General features: G+C 29.9%; 3 protein-coding genes across 5 annotated transcripts in view; 1 reads left to right on the top strand and 2 right to left on the bottom strand.

Moving 5' to 3' along the window:
• The window catches only part of LOC113511791 (uncharacterized), a 28,704-nt gene extending 26,686 nt beyond the window's left edge, over positions 1-2,018 (top strand). For both annotated transcript variants that reach the window (XM_031913480.2, XM_026895509.3), the window contains exons 8-10: positions 249-348; positions 900-1,132; positions 1,751-2,018. In XM_031913480.2, coding sequence (XP_031769340.1) covers positions 249-348; positions 900-1,132; positions 1,751-1,988 — 571 coding nt within the window. In that variant the 3' untranslated portion in view covers positions 1,989-2,018. The remainder of the gene's footprint in view (positions 1-248; positions 349-899; positions 1,133-1,750) is intronic.
• Positions 1-5,857, bottom strand: part of LOC113511790 (Golgi-associated PDZ and coiled-coil motif-containing protein-like) — a 69,667-nt gene extending 63,810 nt beyond the window's left edge. The window contains exons 1-2 of one of the 2 annotated variants that reach the window (XM_052897846.1): positions 5,740-5,857; positions 4,133-4,260 (exon numbers count right to left, since the gene is read on the bottom strand). In XM_052897846.1, the coding sequence (XP_052753806.1) occupies positions 4,133-4,260; positions 5,740-5,851 (240 nt within the window). In that variant the 5' untranslated portion in view covers positions 5,852-5,857. The remainder of the gene's footprint in view (positions 1-4,132; positions 4,261-5,739) is intronic. The other variant, XM_052897849.1, reaches the window with a different exon arrangement.
• Positions 5,858-6,616: 759 nt separating this feature from the next.
• On the bottom strand, positions 6,617-14,109 carry LOC113511707 (GTP-binding protein Rheb homolog). Its single transcript, XM_026895407.3, has 5 exons — positions 13,936-14,109; positions 13,785-13,856; positions 13,099-13,306; positions 12,162-12,291; positions 6,617-11,479 (listed from the first exon to the last, which is right to left on the bottom strand). The coding sequence occupies exons 1-5, from the start codon at positions 13,982-13,984 to the stop codon at positions 11,390-11,392; spliced, it is 549 nt and encodes a 182-aa protein (XP_026751208.1). The 5' UTR covers positions 13,985-14,109; the 3' UTR covers positions 6,617-11,389.
• Positions 14,110-14,910: the final 801 nt, after the last annotated feature.

Below are 14,910 nucleotides of genomic sequence, written 5' to 3'. Positions count from 1 at the left end.
TCAGTGAACAATGTGTTACATGGATTTCTATGACATTAGCTTGTTATGAAGTTAAAAATATTTATATAAAAAGTAGATACGTTCACAACATCGTGTCATAACACCACCAACACTAAAAGTATAAGGTCAACTGCCCTAGTGAGCATAGGCAGTCAGAATTTTGAGTTTTCGTCGAGAAAATCTGTATCCCACATGGGCATTCTTGAATAAATTTGATTTAATGAACTAATAGCAAATTCTTTTTACAGGACTGCAGCGACATTCCATGAATTACAAAACATACAAGTCACAATGCGAAATCATAATTCAAAAGTTATCAAGTTACTCAGTACAGCTCGCCAAACACAGGTTCCTGTTTTTTGTATTTTAATTTACCTAAACAATATTAAATATGTTCACCACTGTAATCCCAGATGGGTAAGACTATTCTATTTTGGCGAACGTGATAGAGAGTATATTTTAATCTAACGTGGCAGCAATATCAGAGTTCGTTACCTTTCGAATCATAAATTGAATTAGTAATAATCATTGTTGTCTATCGGATAAAGGATAGCAAGCCATTGCCGAGTTGTTAGATTTGTACAAAGCACTTAGTCTGAAGACGCGACAGCATATTTTCATGCCTATAGAAAACAGGAAACTGTTACAACATTGATCTAAAAGGTTGTTTTTTAATTTATAGAAATTGACAAATTAAGATGATGGATGCAAAAATTTCTATGAGACTTTAAATAGGGCTCTACAAAGAGGTATTTAATAGTTTAGTTACTTTGTATAAAATAAAAATGTTCACGACTATAGTCCACAGTGGGGTAATTAGAGGCATTTTCAATTAGTAATTCTCTCATTAGCGTAGAAAAACGCGATAAAGATAAAACCGGTACATTTTTTGTTTACAGACCGACGCCACCTGCCGGCGACTGGAAAGTGTATTTCGTAACGCATCCCAAACAACTCTAAAGGAGAATGAATTGCAACAGTTAATTGAGAAATTCGTGGATTTGACAAATCGTGCGGACGCAGCACTGCAGCGTCTGGAGCGTCGCATGAGAGAGGACAATGACGAACCAGCCCCGCCGTCCGACGTCACTGCAGCAGCTGATAGGCTTCTGCTCAAACTTAAAGGAATCAAGTACGCGACTTAAATTTCAAATTAACGAATACACTTTTTATCTTTAAATCGATCGGTTTATCCGTAATTATTAATTTTAGCGAAATTTGTAAATGGGTAAAACTAAAAATTTTACATTTATTTATATAAAAGTAAAGAATATTTAAAACATCAAATGATATCATCTTTTGATATAATTTGATTGATTTTTTAAAATATTTTATGAATTTATTCTATTTACATTACAAGATAGAATATAGTTTTAATATAATTTGCTTGAGTAGTTAAGTCCCATTCGTGTTTCTACCGTGAAGCAGTTTTGTTAGGAGAGTGGGATATGGCAATGAATTTACAGGGTACAGAGGCATAACTCCTCTAGAAAGGCAACGCACGAGAGTGTTATGGGCAAAACAGTTTACTGTGTTATATCCATGGTATTGTTCATGTCTATAGGTTACAACTTTCCATCAGATGAGCCGGCAGCTTGTTTACCATTCTATGTTACATACAAAAAAAAAATAAGTCTGTATGTATGTGAATGTAGTCAGTTTCGGCAGTCAGCTGTACTTGATGAAATCGAATTGATAATTTTTTAGTGTGAATCATATTTAAATTTAATATACATTAAATAAATTACAGGGGCGAAAATGATTCTGATGAAGAAATGGATTGGGCGGAAGAGGACCAAGACAGTGGCTACTACGACGACGGAGGCGGTGGCGGCGATATAATGGATGAAGACAAGAAAATATTGAGTGGAGCAACTGGAGGGAAACAGATGGCCGACAGTGCTACAGCGCGTCCACTACATCGAAGGCATCTCCACAAACACCCATATGACCGTGGCCCAGGCTGGAGAGATGCGCCTATACCATAATATTAAATGTTTAATATAATATGTATAATATACGGTTTTATTTTATGTTAAGATTATACTTGTATACGATAGCAGTCTGAATATCTATATATAATGGGTATTTGCATAATACAGTGGTTAAACTATATGAGAATCTAATATCTTATTCTGGAGGGAAAGGGATTGTTAGTAATGGGATCCAACTGACCCATTGCTAGCAATGCATCCTATCAAGTCGACCTCCAGGAGATTCTCCCTGGAAACCATCGTAGTTAACTCTAGTGGAATTCGTCACGATGAGCTAACCTACTTTCATCTTCACCTATCATCCCACACTGGTGCCCCGTCAGCGTATACCGATAGCGCAGGAGGGGTGGCCATTTCATTATCACCCATTAAAAAAATTATTCTACATTAGTATTGCTATTCAATAGTTTATTGTATACTAGCGGCCCGTCCCGGCTTCGCACGGGTGGACATTTTTACAACATTTTACACTTTTTAACATAATATCTTTTGAATAGATGACCTATGATTTGAAAAATTCAAAAAGTAATCTGCAGGTATTTAAACAATTTTGAATACACAATTATTTGGATAAGGATTAATAAATAGGTATGAATAACATGTACAACAGGACAGCGATATTTTTTCTATTTCTATGACTTATTAAATTCGTAATATCTATTGAATGGAATAGCTGATTTGAACAATTCAAAAAGTAATCTACATAAATTGAAACAGTTTTGAAGACATTATGATTTATTTGGATAAGGATTTAAACAGAAGTATGAATAACATGGTGTAATTTTATTCGGTATTTCTATCAAATTTTAAAACGTTAAAAGTGGTTATTGTGACATAACGATAATAGTTTAACATATAGTATCGCGGAGTTTTATGTAGTTATTGACATTTTCTTCATTGTATTGTTGTAGCACATACTTTTTGTTCTATCACCAACAGTTTACGTAGCGCACACGACGAAAGATATTTTATAACATTTTTTACACCTTGAGTTGTTAGTAAAGTTTTGGTAAGAATCTCTTATCTTTTCTAGCAATAAATATAGTCTATGTTATTTAGGGTGAATGTAGCTTTCTAATGGTGAAAGAATTTTTTAAATAGGCAAAGTAGAATTTGAGTTTATTCATTACAAACATACGTACACACAAAAATACAAATCTTTCCTCTTTATAATATTAGTGTAGATAATAAGACACTGAAGTCAAAAGTAAAGAATGTCTTATTGGTGCTAAAGAAAAGAGGATAATAATTGTCAAACTCATATATACTCAACTTTATGTATATTATTTACTCAACTTGAGAGATGGAATAATTTTTAATTTGATAACATTTTTTCTAATTAGGATAAAAACAATCCTATGTCTCATGTTAAAGCAAAAAATACACACTTGCAATATTTCATTAAAATCGGTTGATCAGTTTCAAACCCAAGTGTGTACAAACATAGTGACATGCGGATTCTTATATACATATTAAGATAAATTACAATAACAGAAAAATTCTTTTATATTGGTAAGAAAATGAAAATAATGATAGGAGCTTGTTATTTCCATGAATCCTTTTTAAAACTTTTAAGTACTAATTTTGATCTCATTAAACTTTTTCACCTCAGGGTTCACCATCATCATCATATCAGCCTTTTAACTGTCGTCTGCTAAATATAAGCCCCTTTTTGGGGGGGTTTGCAAGTAGTTGCCATGCTTGACAGGCAGATTGGCAACTGCAGTTAGGTGTTAGAGATGTTTTAACAGGAACGCTGCTGCCCATCCCTCACCCTCTCTTTGTCGGTTCTTACGACACTCACATGAAAGGGGTGGCCTATTCTATGCCAGGTCCACACTTCTATATACATGCATATGATAAACGGCATTTTTCCATTTTTAGGTACATATTTTAAAACCTGCCTCACTGGACTAATGACTAACTTATTGATGGATGGATGATGCCCCATTTTTTTTAGGTTACATTTGAGAACTCAATTTTAGAGATATCAATTCAGGGTACTTAGGGTTCATGCACTTTCACAACTTTATCCATCACATACATGGTTCAAGAGACTCTTCTATCTCAGACGAGATACAAACTGATACTAAAAAAATACTAAATTAATTATATACATATAAAAATATTTGGCATACCTCTAGTTTTGCACTGTTCTGAAATATAGTAAGGGCCTTGTGTGTCAGTTGTGCAAAGCATGAGCTCAGTGTAGCAATCTTCTGGCGGGCTGAGAATACCACCTCTGGTTCTTCAGTTTCTAATTCCGCTGAAATTGATATTTTTTTATTTTTAATTTAAAATATTTAGATTCATGCTCTTTGGATATATAATCACTATCTCTGCGGTGTAAAGGTAGACAAATTGCTTGACATATTGAGGTACCAGATTCAATTCTCAGTCAGGTTCACTTAGAAAAAAAAATTTTGTAAACCTCCCCAGGCCTGGGTATACTGGATTATCATTACACCTAGATAATATTGACTAGTTCCACATAATACAGGGTATCCTAGCTTGAGGATCAGATAATAAGATTGTATGGCACTTATAAAAAATATAGAAAGTTTTATGTGATTATTGAATAATAACAATTTAGAGTAACATTATTTATTAACCTTATTGTATAAAAGTTTGCTATTTGTTTATTAATATCATTGCTCATTGCTATTTTCCCTAATAATGATCAATAAATGAGACATGTGTAACATATATATACATATAAGATAATATATGTTACATAACAAATGTATCATCTCGATCTACCCTGTATGTCTGTATAAGGTTTGGGTTGTAAGGATAAATACAGGATGACTGATTTTCTGAATAACAACATATTATTCTTATTATTGGAATTGTAGTATTACATAATGAAGAATTAATATAGATATTAAAATAAAAATTTCTATACTTCAATAAAATGTTGTCTTATAAGATAGCCATTCATATTTTATTGTGAATATGGCTTAATATTGTACAATTTAGTTACACAAATCATAACACAATAACATAAAATAGTAATTTAGAACACAGACTACATGCTTGTATTTTAATATTGAGTCTGGTATTTGGACAATATGAAGAATATTGATAGATGGGATAAAAATAATTTGTCTTTCTCATTCCACAACCTAATAGGGTGTTAAATTGCCAAGAGGTAAGAAACATACACACACACACTGATATGTTAGTAAGAATTGCAAGACCTATTACACCTCACATAAACAATTTATTTAATAAAAAGTACTAAGTTTTAATTTAAAGGATAAACAGAATACAAACTATAATTATTAATAGACAATGTTAATATGATATTTTTAACAATAATTTATAGAATGTGTGATGACAGACTTGATGGAGGTGGATTGTTTTTACATTTGGTAAATATAATCTTTATCTCAAAGCTGTGAGCACCTAGAATATATTAAGGGGCAATAGTCAAATTAAACATAGTACAATGCATAATAAGTATAGTACCATGCACATTTTTAATCCATGAAGTGAACTTTGCAAGTCACAAGTAGGATACCAATTTAGAAGAAAATAAGTATCTACTAATATCAAAAGTAGAATATATGCAGCAGAAATTATTTTTTTATATAATTTAGAAAATAAATAACGCTGTAATCCTAATATATTTAAAGAAAAAACACTTTTAATACGACAACACTGCTGGTCCAATAAAATCCAAAAATACGTTAAATACGGAAAAATCTTTTGACCATATGATATGTAAAATTATGATACTTACACAGAGACGTGTCTAATTCGACACATGCTTTATCAAATTCCTTTTCTAATATATCTAACCACCGAAAACCAACTCCGGTAGTCGCCATTTTCACAATAAAACTTGTTGACATTATTTGACAGTAAACATCATTATGTCAAAAAAATGACAATTTAAAAGTTGCTTGACATAATATGACAGTCCTGAGAAGACTTTATTGAGTCTGTAGACGATCCGACTACTAGAGTGTGCTTAACATTCACGTTTAGGTGCTTGTGGAATAATAAATAACCTGAACTATACACAATGAAAGGTGCAGTAATTATAAAAAGAAGATTTATGTGCTACCCTTAGCCTATATGGCGCCTAGGCAAATTTTTAACACCCATCTTACAATAAAATATAAAACTAAGCTATATTTCCCTTAAGTAATAAATTCAAAAATTTTGATGAATGAGAAATCAGTTTATTGAATTTGATTCAATCAATTGAAAGCTGCTGATCCTACGGTGATAGGTAGGTATGGTGACGACAAACTACGTCCTAAACAAAAATCAATATAGAAAAAATGCTTACGACTATAACAGCTAAAAAGGGTAGCCCGTCATAATAGTATAAATATAGGCCACAAACCACAACGCCGATTGTTTTTTATGAGTGAAAAGTTAACCCCTATTGTGTTATTAGTAACAGTGAGAGATAATAGTTAAAGATGAAAGCTGGAAGTTGGTGCTTCGTGATAAATAAGAATTGACCTGTATGGTTTCCAAGAACTGCGTAGAGCTCAACCCAATAGGGTATATTGCTAGTAATAAGACTGCTAGAACCCATTGCTAACAATCTCTTTCCATCTTGCTTCTTGTTCTTACAATAAAAAGAATATAATAAAAAATACATATATGCAATACAGCAGTATTTATTTTTAATATAGTAAAGACAGAAATTTACAGTTTTGAAGTAAATTTATTTACAAAATTGAAGGAGTGAAGGTTGTTTATTAAAGATTCATCATCTAAAATAAATATTATTTCACTGAGTTGCAAAAGCACAAAATTAGTATAATAACATGATTACACTGTGCACTTAAATCACACAAATACCGTATATACAACATATACACAAAAATAAATGTAAGTAGATAATTACAGATAATATTAACAAAAGCTGAAAATGACAAGTATTCACATAAAAATTAAGAAATAGTTTCATGGATTTAATAAGTGACAGAAAAGATAGAAAAAACATAGTTTGTGAGATCTGTCTTAATATTCTATTTAGGCCAGTATTATATCTATTGATGGAGAGCATTTCATTTACAAGTAGCATTAAGCTATGCATTCATATAATAGACATTAAACAATTGAGCCACCATATGTAACCTAAGATACGGAGCAATGAGGGATTTATACATTTGCCAATAGGCCGTTCAAAGTTAGCCACTCTTACTGACCTCAACAATTTTTTTTATCAATGAAATTGTTACTATGAATTGTAAAAAAAAAAAAATGATCGCCAAATTTGCCATCCTAGGTTCCACTCTACTACTAAATCTGCCAATAATGTGGAGCGATTACACACAAATTATTTACCAAAGTCTATCAATTTATTCCCTTTGTCCATAGGTTGTAATAAAAAGGACATTCGTCATATAAAAGAATTTTAAAATGAATAAAGCGTTTTATAAATAAAACTTTCGCTATAGATACATATTCTAAAATTATAGTATTATTACAAAAGAAAAATACCCGTAACTACATAATTAAAATATTTGGTACACAGTATATATAATAGGTAAGAATAAAACATAAGAAATAGGTAGTAATATTATTCATACATGACGATACATATGATGTGGCGACATACTAATAAAATTAATCTAAATGTCACAGTTTTTACATAGTCTAGGAGTCCAAAACAAAACCTTGAAATTGTTAATTGATAAAATTTTATCAAAATCTTATATATTTATCTAATATTTAAATAAGTAGCTGCATTTACAATTGAGAATAATATTATTATCAGTCTCAATTGTCGGCCAATCTTAAAACTATTAAACTGCTGTCAATTGCTTAATTTTACGTGAAAAATAATTTCCAATTCACAATAGGCTATTAAACTCTCCATAGGAAATAGTTTATAATTTTTCTGCAACTTTGAAAACACACTTTTCCAGTTAAAACAAAATTGGTTTTATTTTCTGAAATAAGCATTAACGAAAACAAAACTGAAGTAAGTACTATTATCGAATCTATGTTATGTGGCCTCATATAGTATTACTTATTGTTTATTGATTTGTATGATCATAAATTGATTTTGACTCTTGTAAAATGATATAAAATTTGACCCTATGTCAGATGTATTTCATCACACTGACTGTGCATAGAGTTTTTTTTTTTTTTTATTAAAGACGAAGTATTTCTTTATCAATAACATTCCATAAAAAGTATTCCTGTAGAGTCTACTAACTCTATTAAAGTATCATACAAAATTATTTCCTATTAGTAGTCTAATATCCTATCGTGTAACTACAAATTAAGATACCTACTAATGCACGGCGGCATTGAACAATGGCATAACATCAATAAAAATAATATTTTTTCAAAAACACTCACTATACTTAGACTAAATGCAACATTTAATTAATTATGTATCCCATCTTAAAACAATAAACATAACTTATCTATAAATAAATGTACAAATTTATACATTTTATACAATTGATAGCATTAGTGTTTATACTAAAGACATCATTTTTTATTAATATGGCTAAATTAATGAGGAATATTTGATCATAAGTAATGACTGTGTTCGTCACAAACTTATTATTATTGTAAAATCAAACTCCATACAAATAATTTTCTAAGATTTTTTCTTAAATAAGCAACCGAGTGCAATCGTGACAAAACGTAATGGGACCAAGACGGGAGTGAACTCTATCGATTGCAAAAATCTGTCCAGTCGCGAAATATACACACAAAAAATATTGTTCAATTGAGAAAATATTATAAAATATATCAAACAGTCCCTTAAAAACAATAGCAATAACAAAAAACAATCTACTACTTTTGAACTAAATAAGTTTACGTAATTGTAGTAAGACATTTTTCAAATGATCCAGACATATTTAACGTCAATATTATTTATCCGTAATAAAGATAATAAGTTGCCGTTAAGAAATGAGAAATTAAAGCCTTGCAAGTCCCGATAAAAATCTAATATTACTTGAAATTCACAGTTAACTATATCAGAAGTTACTAGTCACAGTACGACACGAGGTATGTGGTGACTAACACAGTTACAGTGACTGATTAGCACACAAGATTTTTTTATGAAATGTGTCATTAAGTCCACTAAATTTAAATGACGGCATTAATGTGCAAAGCATTGATGCTGAAAACATGCACGTGTAGATGAAATCCATACTTCAGAACAAACAATTAATTCTAGCTATCTAGTATCATATCGATTCCAGGATATCCAGGAGATACAAGTGCATCATGCGAATTCCTTCATCTATACTTGACTATACCCAAACTTAAGGCAGTAACTTCATTTAATTCTTACATAATACCCTCAGTTAAGTGAAGCCTGATAATAACCAGGTACATAGTCCATCTAGAATCACCATTTTAGCCCTAGGCTTCCGCTCAAAACTAAGAGCTATATCACTATTCTTTTTTCTTAACACATACATTAATCACACTTCATGTACCATTCTTATAAAATGTGGCGGGCATTTCTAGCACCTTTGGTTTTACAGAAGTTACTAGTTCAAAATGTAGTCTCGCTTTTGCACCATCTAATTCTTTCTTACTTAAACAGAGAACAAACTTTTCCTACATAATATAACGTGAATTATGCCCTAAAGCCAACGCAGACGAGGGAGAGTCAGGTTCTTTCGCCACACAAGACAGTAGTACCTTGACTTACACGAATCTAGATTTAGACGATTTTCAAATCTCATTGATGGATTGTTTAAATACCATATAACTCCGACTGTTCTGACACAAATTTTCAGCTAATGTGCATAGGAGCTCACAGAAATGCGCCAGCAATTATACCCTGACATAAACAAATTCGACTTAAGCGGTTATCACTAAGTCCTACTTATTGCAGAAGGTCAGGATATTATTGTATTTTTAATTGCTTTTGTGCGTTACACTATACAATAAGTATTTTATATTCTTGTACAAAAAACTGCCTTCTAGGACTGTTCAGTTTTCAAAAGTCTTTAAACTGATCTCATCTGACATTTACAAAATGTATATTTCAGTTAAAAAAAAAAAACAAAACTTTCATCATAACCAATTAAAAATAAGTTAAATTATTAAAAATAAATATATTATTTACTCTGTTTTAAATTTCTTTTGAGTATTTGGATTGAAATTCTGAAAGTGAAATAAAATCTGATACTATAAAAATATTTGAGGTGTACTTACAAAATATCAATATATAAATCTGAATATCCTTTCAGTAACAGAACATTAATAACTACTAATATTTACTGTTAGTCTGTTATCAATATCTTTTTCATTAAATTATTTATAACAGCAAAGAAAGCAAATTTAGAAGAATTGACAATATTTTCACTTTTCATATGCGCTAAATCCATTGGCGCAACCAGAATCGCGGGGAGTAAACAAGGAATAACAAAATGGCTGTAGATGTTATGGAGTAATAAAATGTTTGATATTAGAAAGAAAATATTTAGCTCAAAGAATTTTTAATGTAATTTTTGATTTGGGAGAACACCCACATTGCACTAAGAGAAGTAGAGAAAGGGAAAATTATGCTTCCCAAATGTACCTTTACTGTCCACCTATCTCTGCTTAGCTATAAGCTATAAATAACCTAAGTTAAAACAGTAAAATACCGAAGCCATTATCACTGCTTATTATAGTGGTACATACAGAAAGTAAATGATCATTTAATACTATTGCATATTTTGTTACCTGGTGAAAAAAATTTATTGTAAAAGGTATTAATTATTGTGAAAATTTCATAATTTGGGCACTTTGGCAATATCCATCAAATATATTAAATTATGTTAAAATAACTAAAATAAATTATAAATATACATTTCTGTTTTTAATGGCTCTTATTATTTTCAAAATAAGATTCATATTTTTCTTTTTTGAAGTGAACAATTAAGAGAACTACTATGTACAAAACAGTTTAAACATATGGCCAAACAAGATTTTATAAAGTTTTGCTGCAATTGTAATGGAACAAATAACTTTAAAACCATAGCATGTAATTTTAATACCCGCTTAAGAGTTATATTAAGTTTATTAAGTATTCTTCAAGCACAGCTTTCCACAATTTATACAAATTTTGTAAATAACTAGAATTTGAACACAAGTGTGTTTTCTTGTAAGATTTCAGAGAATAGTGTTAGGTATAATGTTCCAAGAGAGTTCTTGATATTAATACCCAAAAGGATTCCCCAAAAATCAGATTGAACACTTGAAATTCTTTTGACTATTTAAATGCTCACTTTGTGACATGTTACATTACAAAAAATGTAAGTCTATCAACAAAAACGCAGTCATTACATTCAGCATTAATTAACCTGTCAACATTGATATTACACCATAAATAGCTGTGAATATGCATATATTAAATCTATTTCACTTCAACTTATAAAGAACATACTTTGGTGAGATATGCATTAAGAAACAACACATCCATTTTTCTCTGGCATATGTCCGTCTGACCTCTCTATCTCTGATAGTATAGCATGGAACATGTCTGTGACTGACTGGAATGATAAATAAATATAAATTAATTATATATTTCTTCAACATTAAAAAACCTTTATGATACAAAGGCAAGCAAGCAATTACATAAATAAGGTGGCAGATTTTTCAGATATATTTAAGAAATATTTTTTTCTGTATTTGCTCAGATATAGGTATTTTTTTAATTACTTTGATTGGCAAATAAAGTGGCAATCCATAAAATAGGATAGTGGTGACCATTACTTGTTAACATGAAAGCTATATCATGTATTGCCATTTCTGAGAATTAAGGTAGTAGTAGTAGTGTAGAAATGAATTATTTCTACAATACCCTAATAATTCATATGCCTGATAATTACATATTTATGGAAATAGTGCTTGAGGTAAAATATGATAGAATAATAATTTTCTAAATTAAATTATGACTCATATTTCCATAACTACATATAATGGATCACAGGTTGATATAACAATATTAAAAAAAACTTAAATTTTGCAAGCTTTTAAATGTTTATAGCTGCCATATTTATTTTACAACATTGCCATGTAGTTTAGAGCATCTTTACAAATAAAAAGACTTTGTTAAAAATCTGATAAGTCATTAAATCTACTTGTTGTGCACAAAAATTTAAGCATACTCAAGGAATACTGAGCCCATTTGTCAAATACAGAATATAGTTTTTAAACGATCTGAAATATTACCTCATTACGTTTAGCACTAGTCTCAACAAAGGCTGCTTTCCACTTCTCTGCAAGTCTTTTTCCCTCTTCAGTACTAATTTTCCTTTCTAAATGGAGATCTGTTTTGTTACCGACTAAAACTATAGGTACACTGAAAACAAAATTAGAATATGGTTTGAAAAGTGGATATAAAGTTTTTTATGTAACCAGAATAACAAACAAGCTAATGATCAAACTTATGGAAATTGATTCGAGTCTTAATTAATCAGCACATTTCATTATATCAGAAAAGATAATGACGGTCTCAATATTAGTCATTAGAATTGTTTGTCAATTTGATTAATAAGTACTTGACAAATAAGTCTATAACTTTAAATATCCATAACAATCCATTAAAATGCCATTATTAGGCACAGGACTCTTAGACTCAAAATGAGATGACTACAGACTGACAGCTTTACAATGTTTTCTTTATTAATATAGAAGAAACATTGTAAAACAATCTATTATATCTATAATATAATGTGTAATATGAATATCTATTATTATGTATACAATAGAATTCACATGTCTAAACACAAAACACCTGAAATTAAATAGTTCTATAAATGAATATTCTAAAGTCATCATCACCATACATGACAACTCCTATCATGTGAATCTGTAATGAACACCCACTGCTGAGCTTAGATAATTTCCTACAAAAAAAATGTCTTCAATTACCCCTTTGGAAGCTCAGTAGACATATGCTTTAATTTTCTTTCTCTTGCACTGAAATACTACTATGGTTTATTCTCTTTTTAACAATCTTATTAGGATGTAGTGATGTTATACCATATTCTCACTACATTATCACATTAAACTTATCATCATTATGGGAGCAAATTTTATATTGAACATTCAAGTCAAGGAAAACTATTTGATAATATAAATTTGAAAATATCTACTTTTTACTTACTGTATTTTTCCCACCATATCAAGCAATTTATCATAAATAATTTGTACTATTTGAAAACTTTTACTTGAAGTTATAGAGTATACTAGTACATAACCGTGAAAATCCATACTATATTGAAGCGGAAATATACTGTATTCATCTTGGCCTGCAGTGTCCACTAATTTGACTTCATACTCAGTAGAATTCAGTCGAATAAACTTCGTGAATGCTAAAAAATATTAAATTGAGAATATAAAGTTTAACAAAATTGTAGGGGAGCACATAAATATAATAAAACCCCATTCACAAGTTACTGATATATTAAAATTGTAATTAGACTATGTCTATATAGAAGATATTTAGAAAAATTAATATGAGGAATTTTAATAAGACCAATAAACGCCAAAATTAATAATTTTCGTTTAATTTTATTTGTCTATCTGTACGTTTGTAGTGACATTATGCAAAGACAACTCCATTAAATTGGATGCTGTTTTCACAGCTGTATTCCTAAAGGTCTTATTTAAAAACTGGTGTACGTTTTATCTTGATAGATTTCATCTAGAAATGGTCTATTTAATTAATTTTCCTGTCTCTGATATCCACGCGTACGGAATAGCGGGTAAAATACTAATTATAAATATAATTCAAAAAACAAATGTAAGGGTAATTATTTGGTAACAAAATTATATAAAAGTAACACCTACTATTTTCAATCGTTGGATCGTAAGAATCGACGAACTGCCCTTCTACAAACTGTATAATTAAAGAAGATTTACCTGAAAACATAACAAATTTGAGAAAAAAACGTCACTAACACTAAGACGCACAAGAATATATGACCTATGTTGTTATTACCAACAGATCTATAACCCATCATAGCAATTTTTCTCTGTTTAGATGGCATTTTAATGCTAATAAAACCTATATATATTATAAAAAATGTTGTAATCTCTTTTAAATTAAATAAGAAACAAATCACAAAACCATAAAATTCTAATCAAATCAGACCTCATTTTTTAATTCCACAGATATCTATTCTATGTTTATTTCTGATTCGTATCCACAGATTAATTACCGTCAGTTGGATTGGCTTCCGTGATTCTTTTATCTATTTATATTACAGAAAATATTATATGAAAATGGTCATTTATTCGCAACGCATTAAACTAAATTATGAATGATTATAATTTTAAAATAATTTTATTAAAAGAAACTATAATTAAAAGAAATTAACATCCTAATTTTAAATCAAGTTTAAAAGTCTTTTATTGTTAATTATCGTAATACACTGTCCTTTAGCCATTACTTTTTCTTTTCATAATGTTCTAAATATCGCAGGTAGTAATTAAGAAGAGAATGCACCAAATTTTATTCTTAGTCTATGTATACATAGAAATATATTTGGAAACATACAAGAAATGATAATGTGGAAAAGCGCGGGAAACGTTTAAAAAAGCGGGAGTGTTTTTTGATCTTCTTTAATTTTATTTTTAATTATATAAGGATTAGTTTTATTTATATATTGTGTATTAGATTGTATATATAATTGTATATTTTGTAGTAATAGTGTTTGTTGCTGTAAATATTGGTAAGTAAATTACCTATATTAATTAGACATTATGGATCCACCTATAGACCCTGGGGGGACAACCCCCCAGGTGTCTGCAAATATAACTATCCCATTTAATAATAGTTTTGATATATTGGGTGAATCTAGTATGGACACAGATGGTTCTAGCGTTGCAAGTTCTAAACGTAAGCGAGTACGTGGCGAACGTCGCATTTGCAAACATTGCAATAAAAAACGAAGGAGGCACACCAAAGGTCTCG

Source organism: Galleria mellonella, unplaced genomic scaffold (genome assembly GCF_026898425.1).
Source record: "Galleria mellonella isolate WM207_F2 unplaced genomic scaffold, CSIRO_AGI_GalMel_v1 utg117, whole genome shotgun sequence".
Taxonomy (NCBI): Eukaryota; Metazoa; Arthropoda; class Insecta; order Lepidoptera; family Pyralidae; genus Galleria; species Galleria mellonella.
The sequence above is the reverse complement of the archived record's forward strand: the minus strand, read 5'-3'. Positions and strand labels throughout refer to the sequence as shown.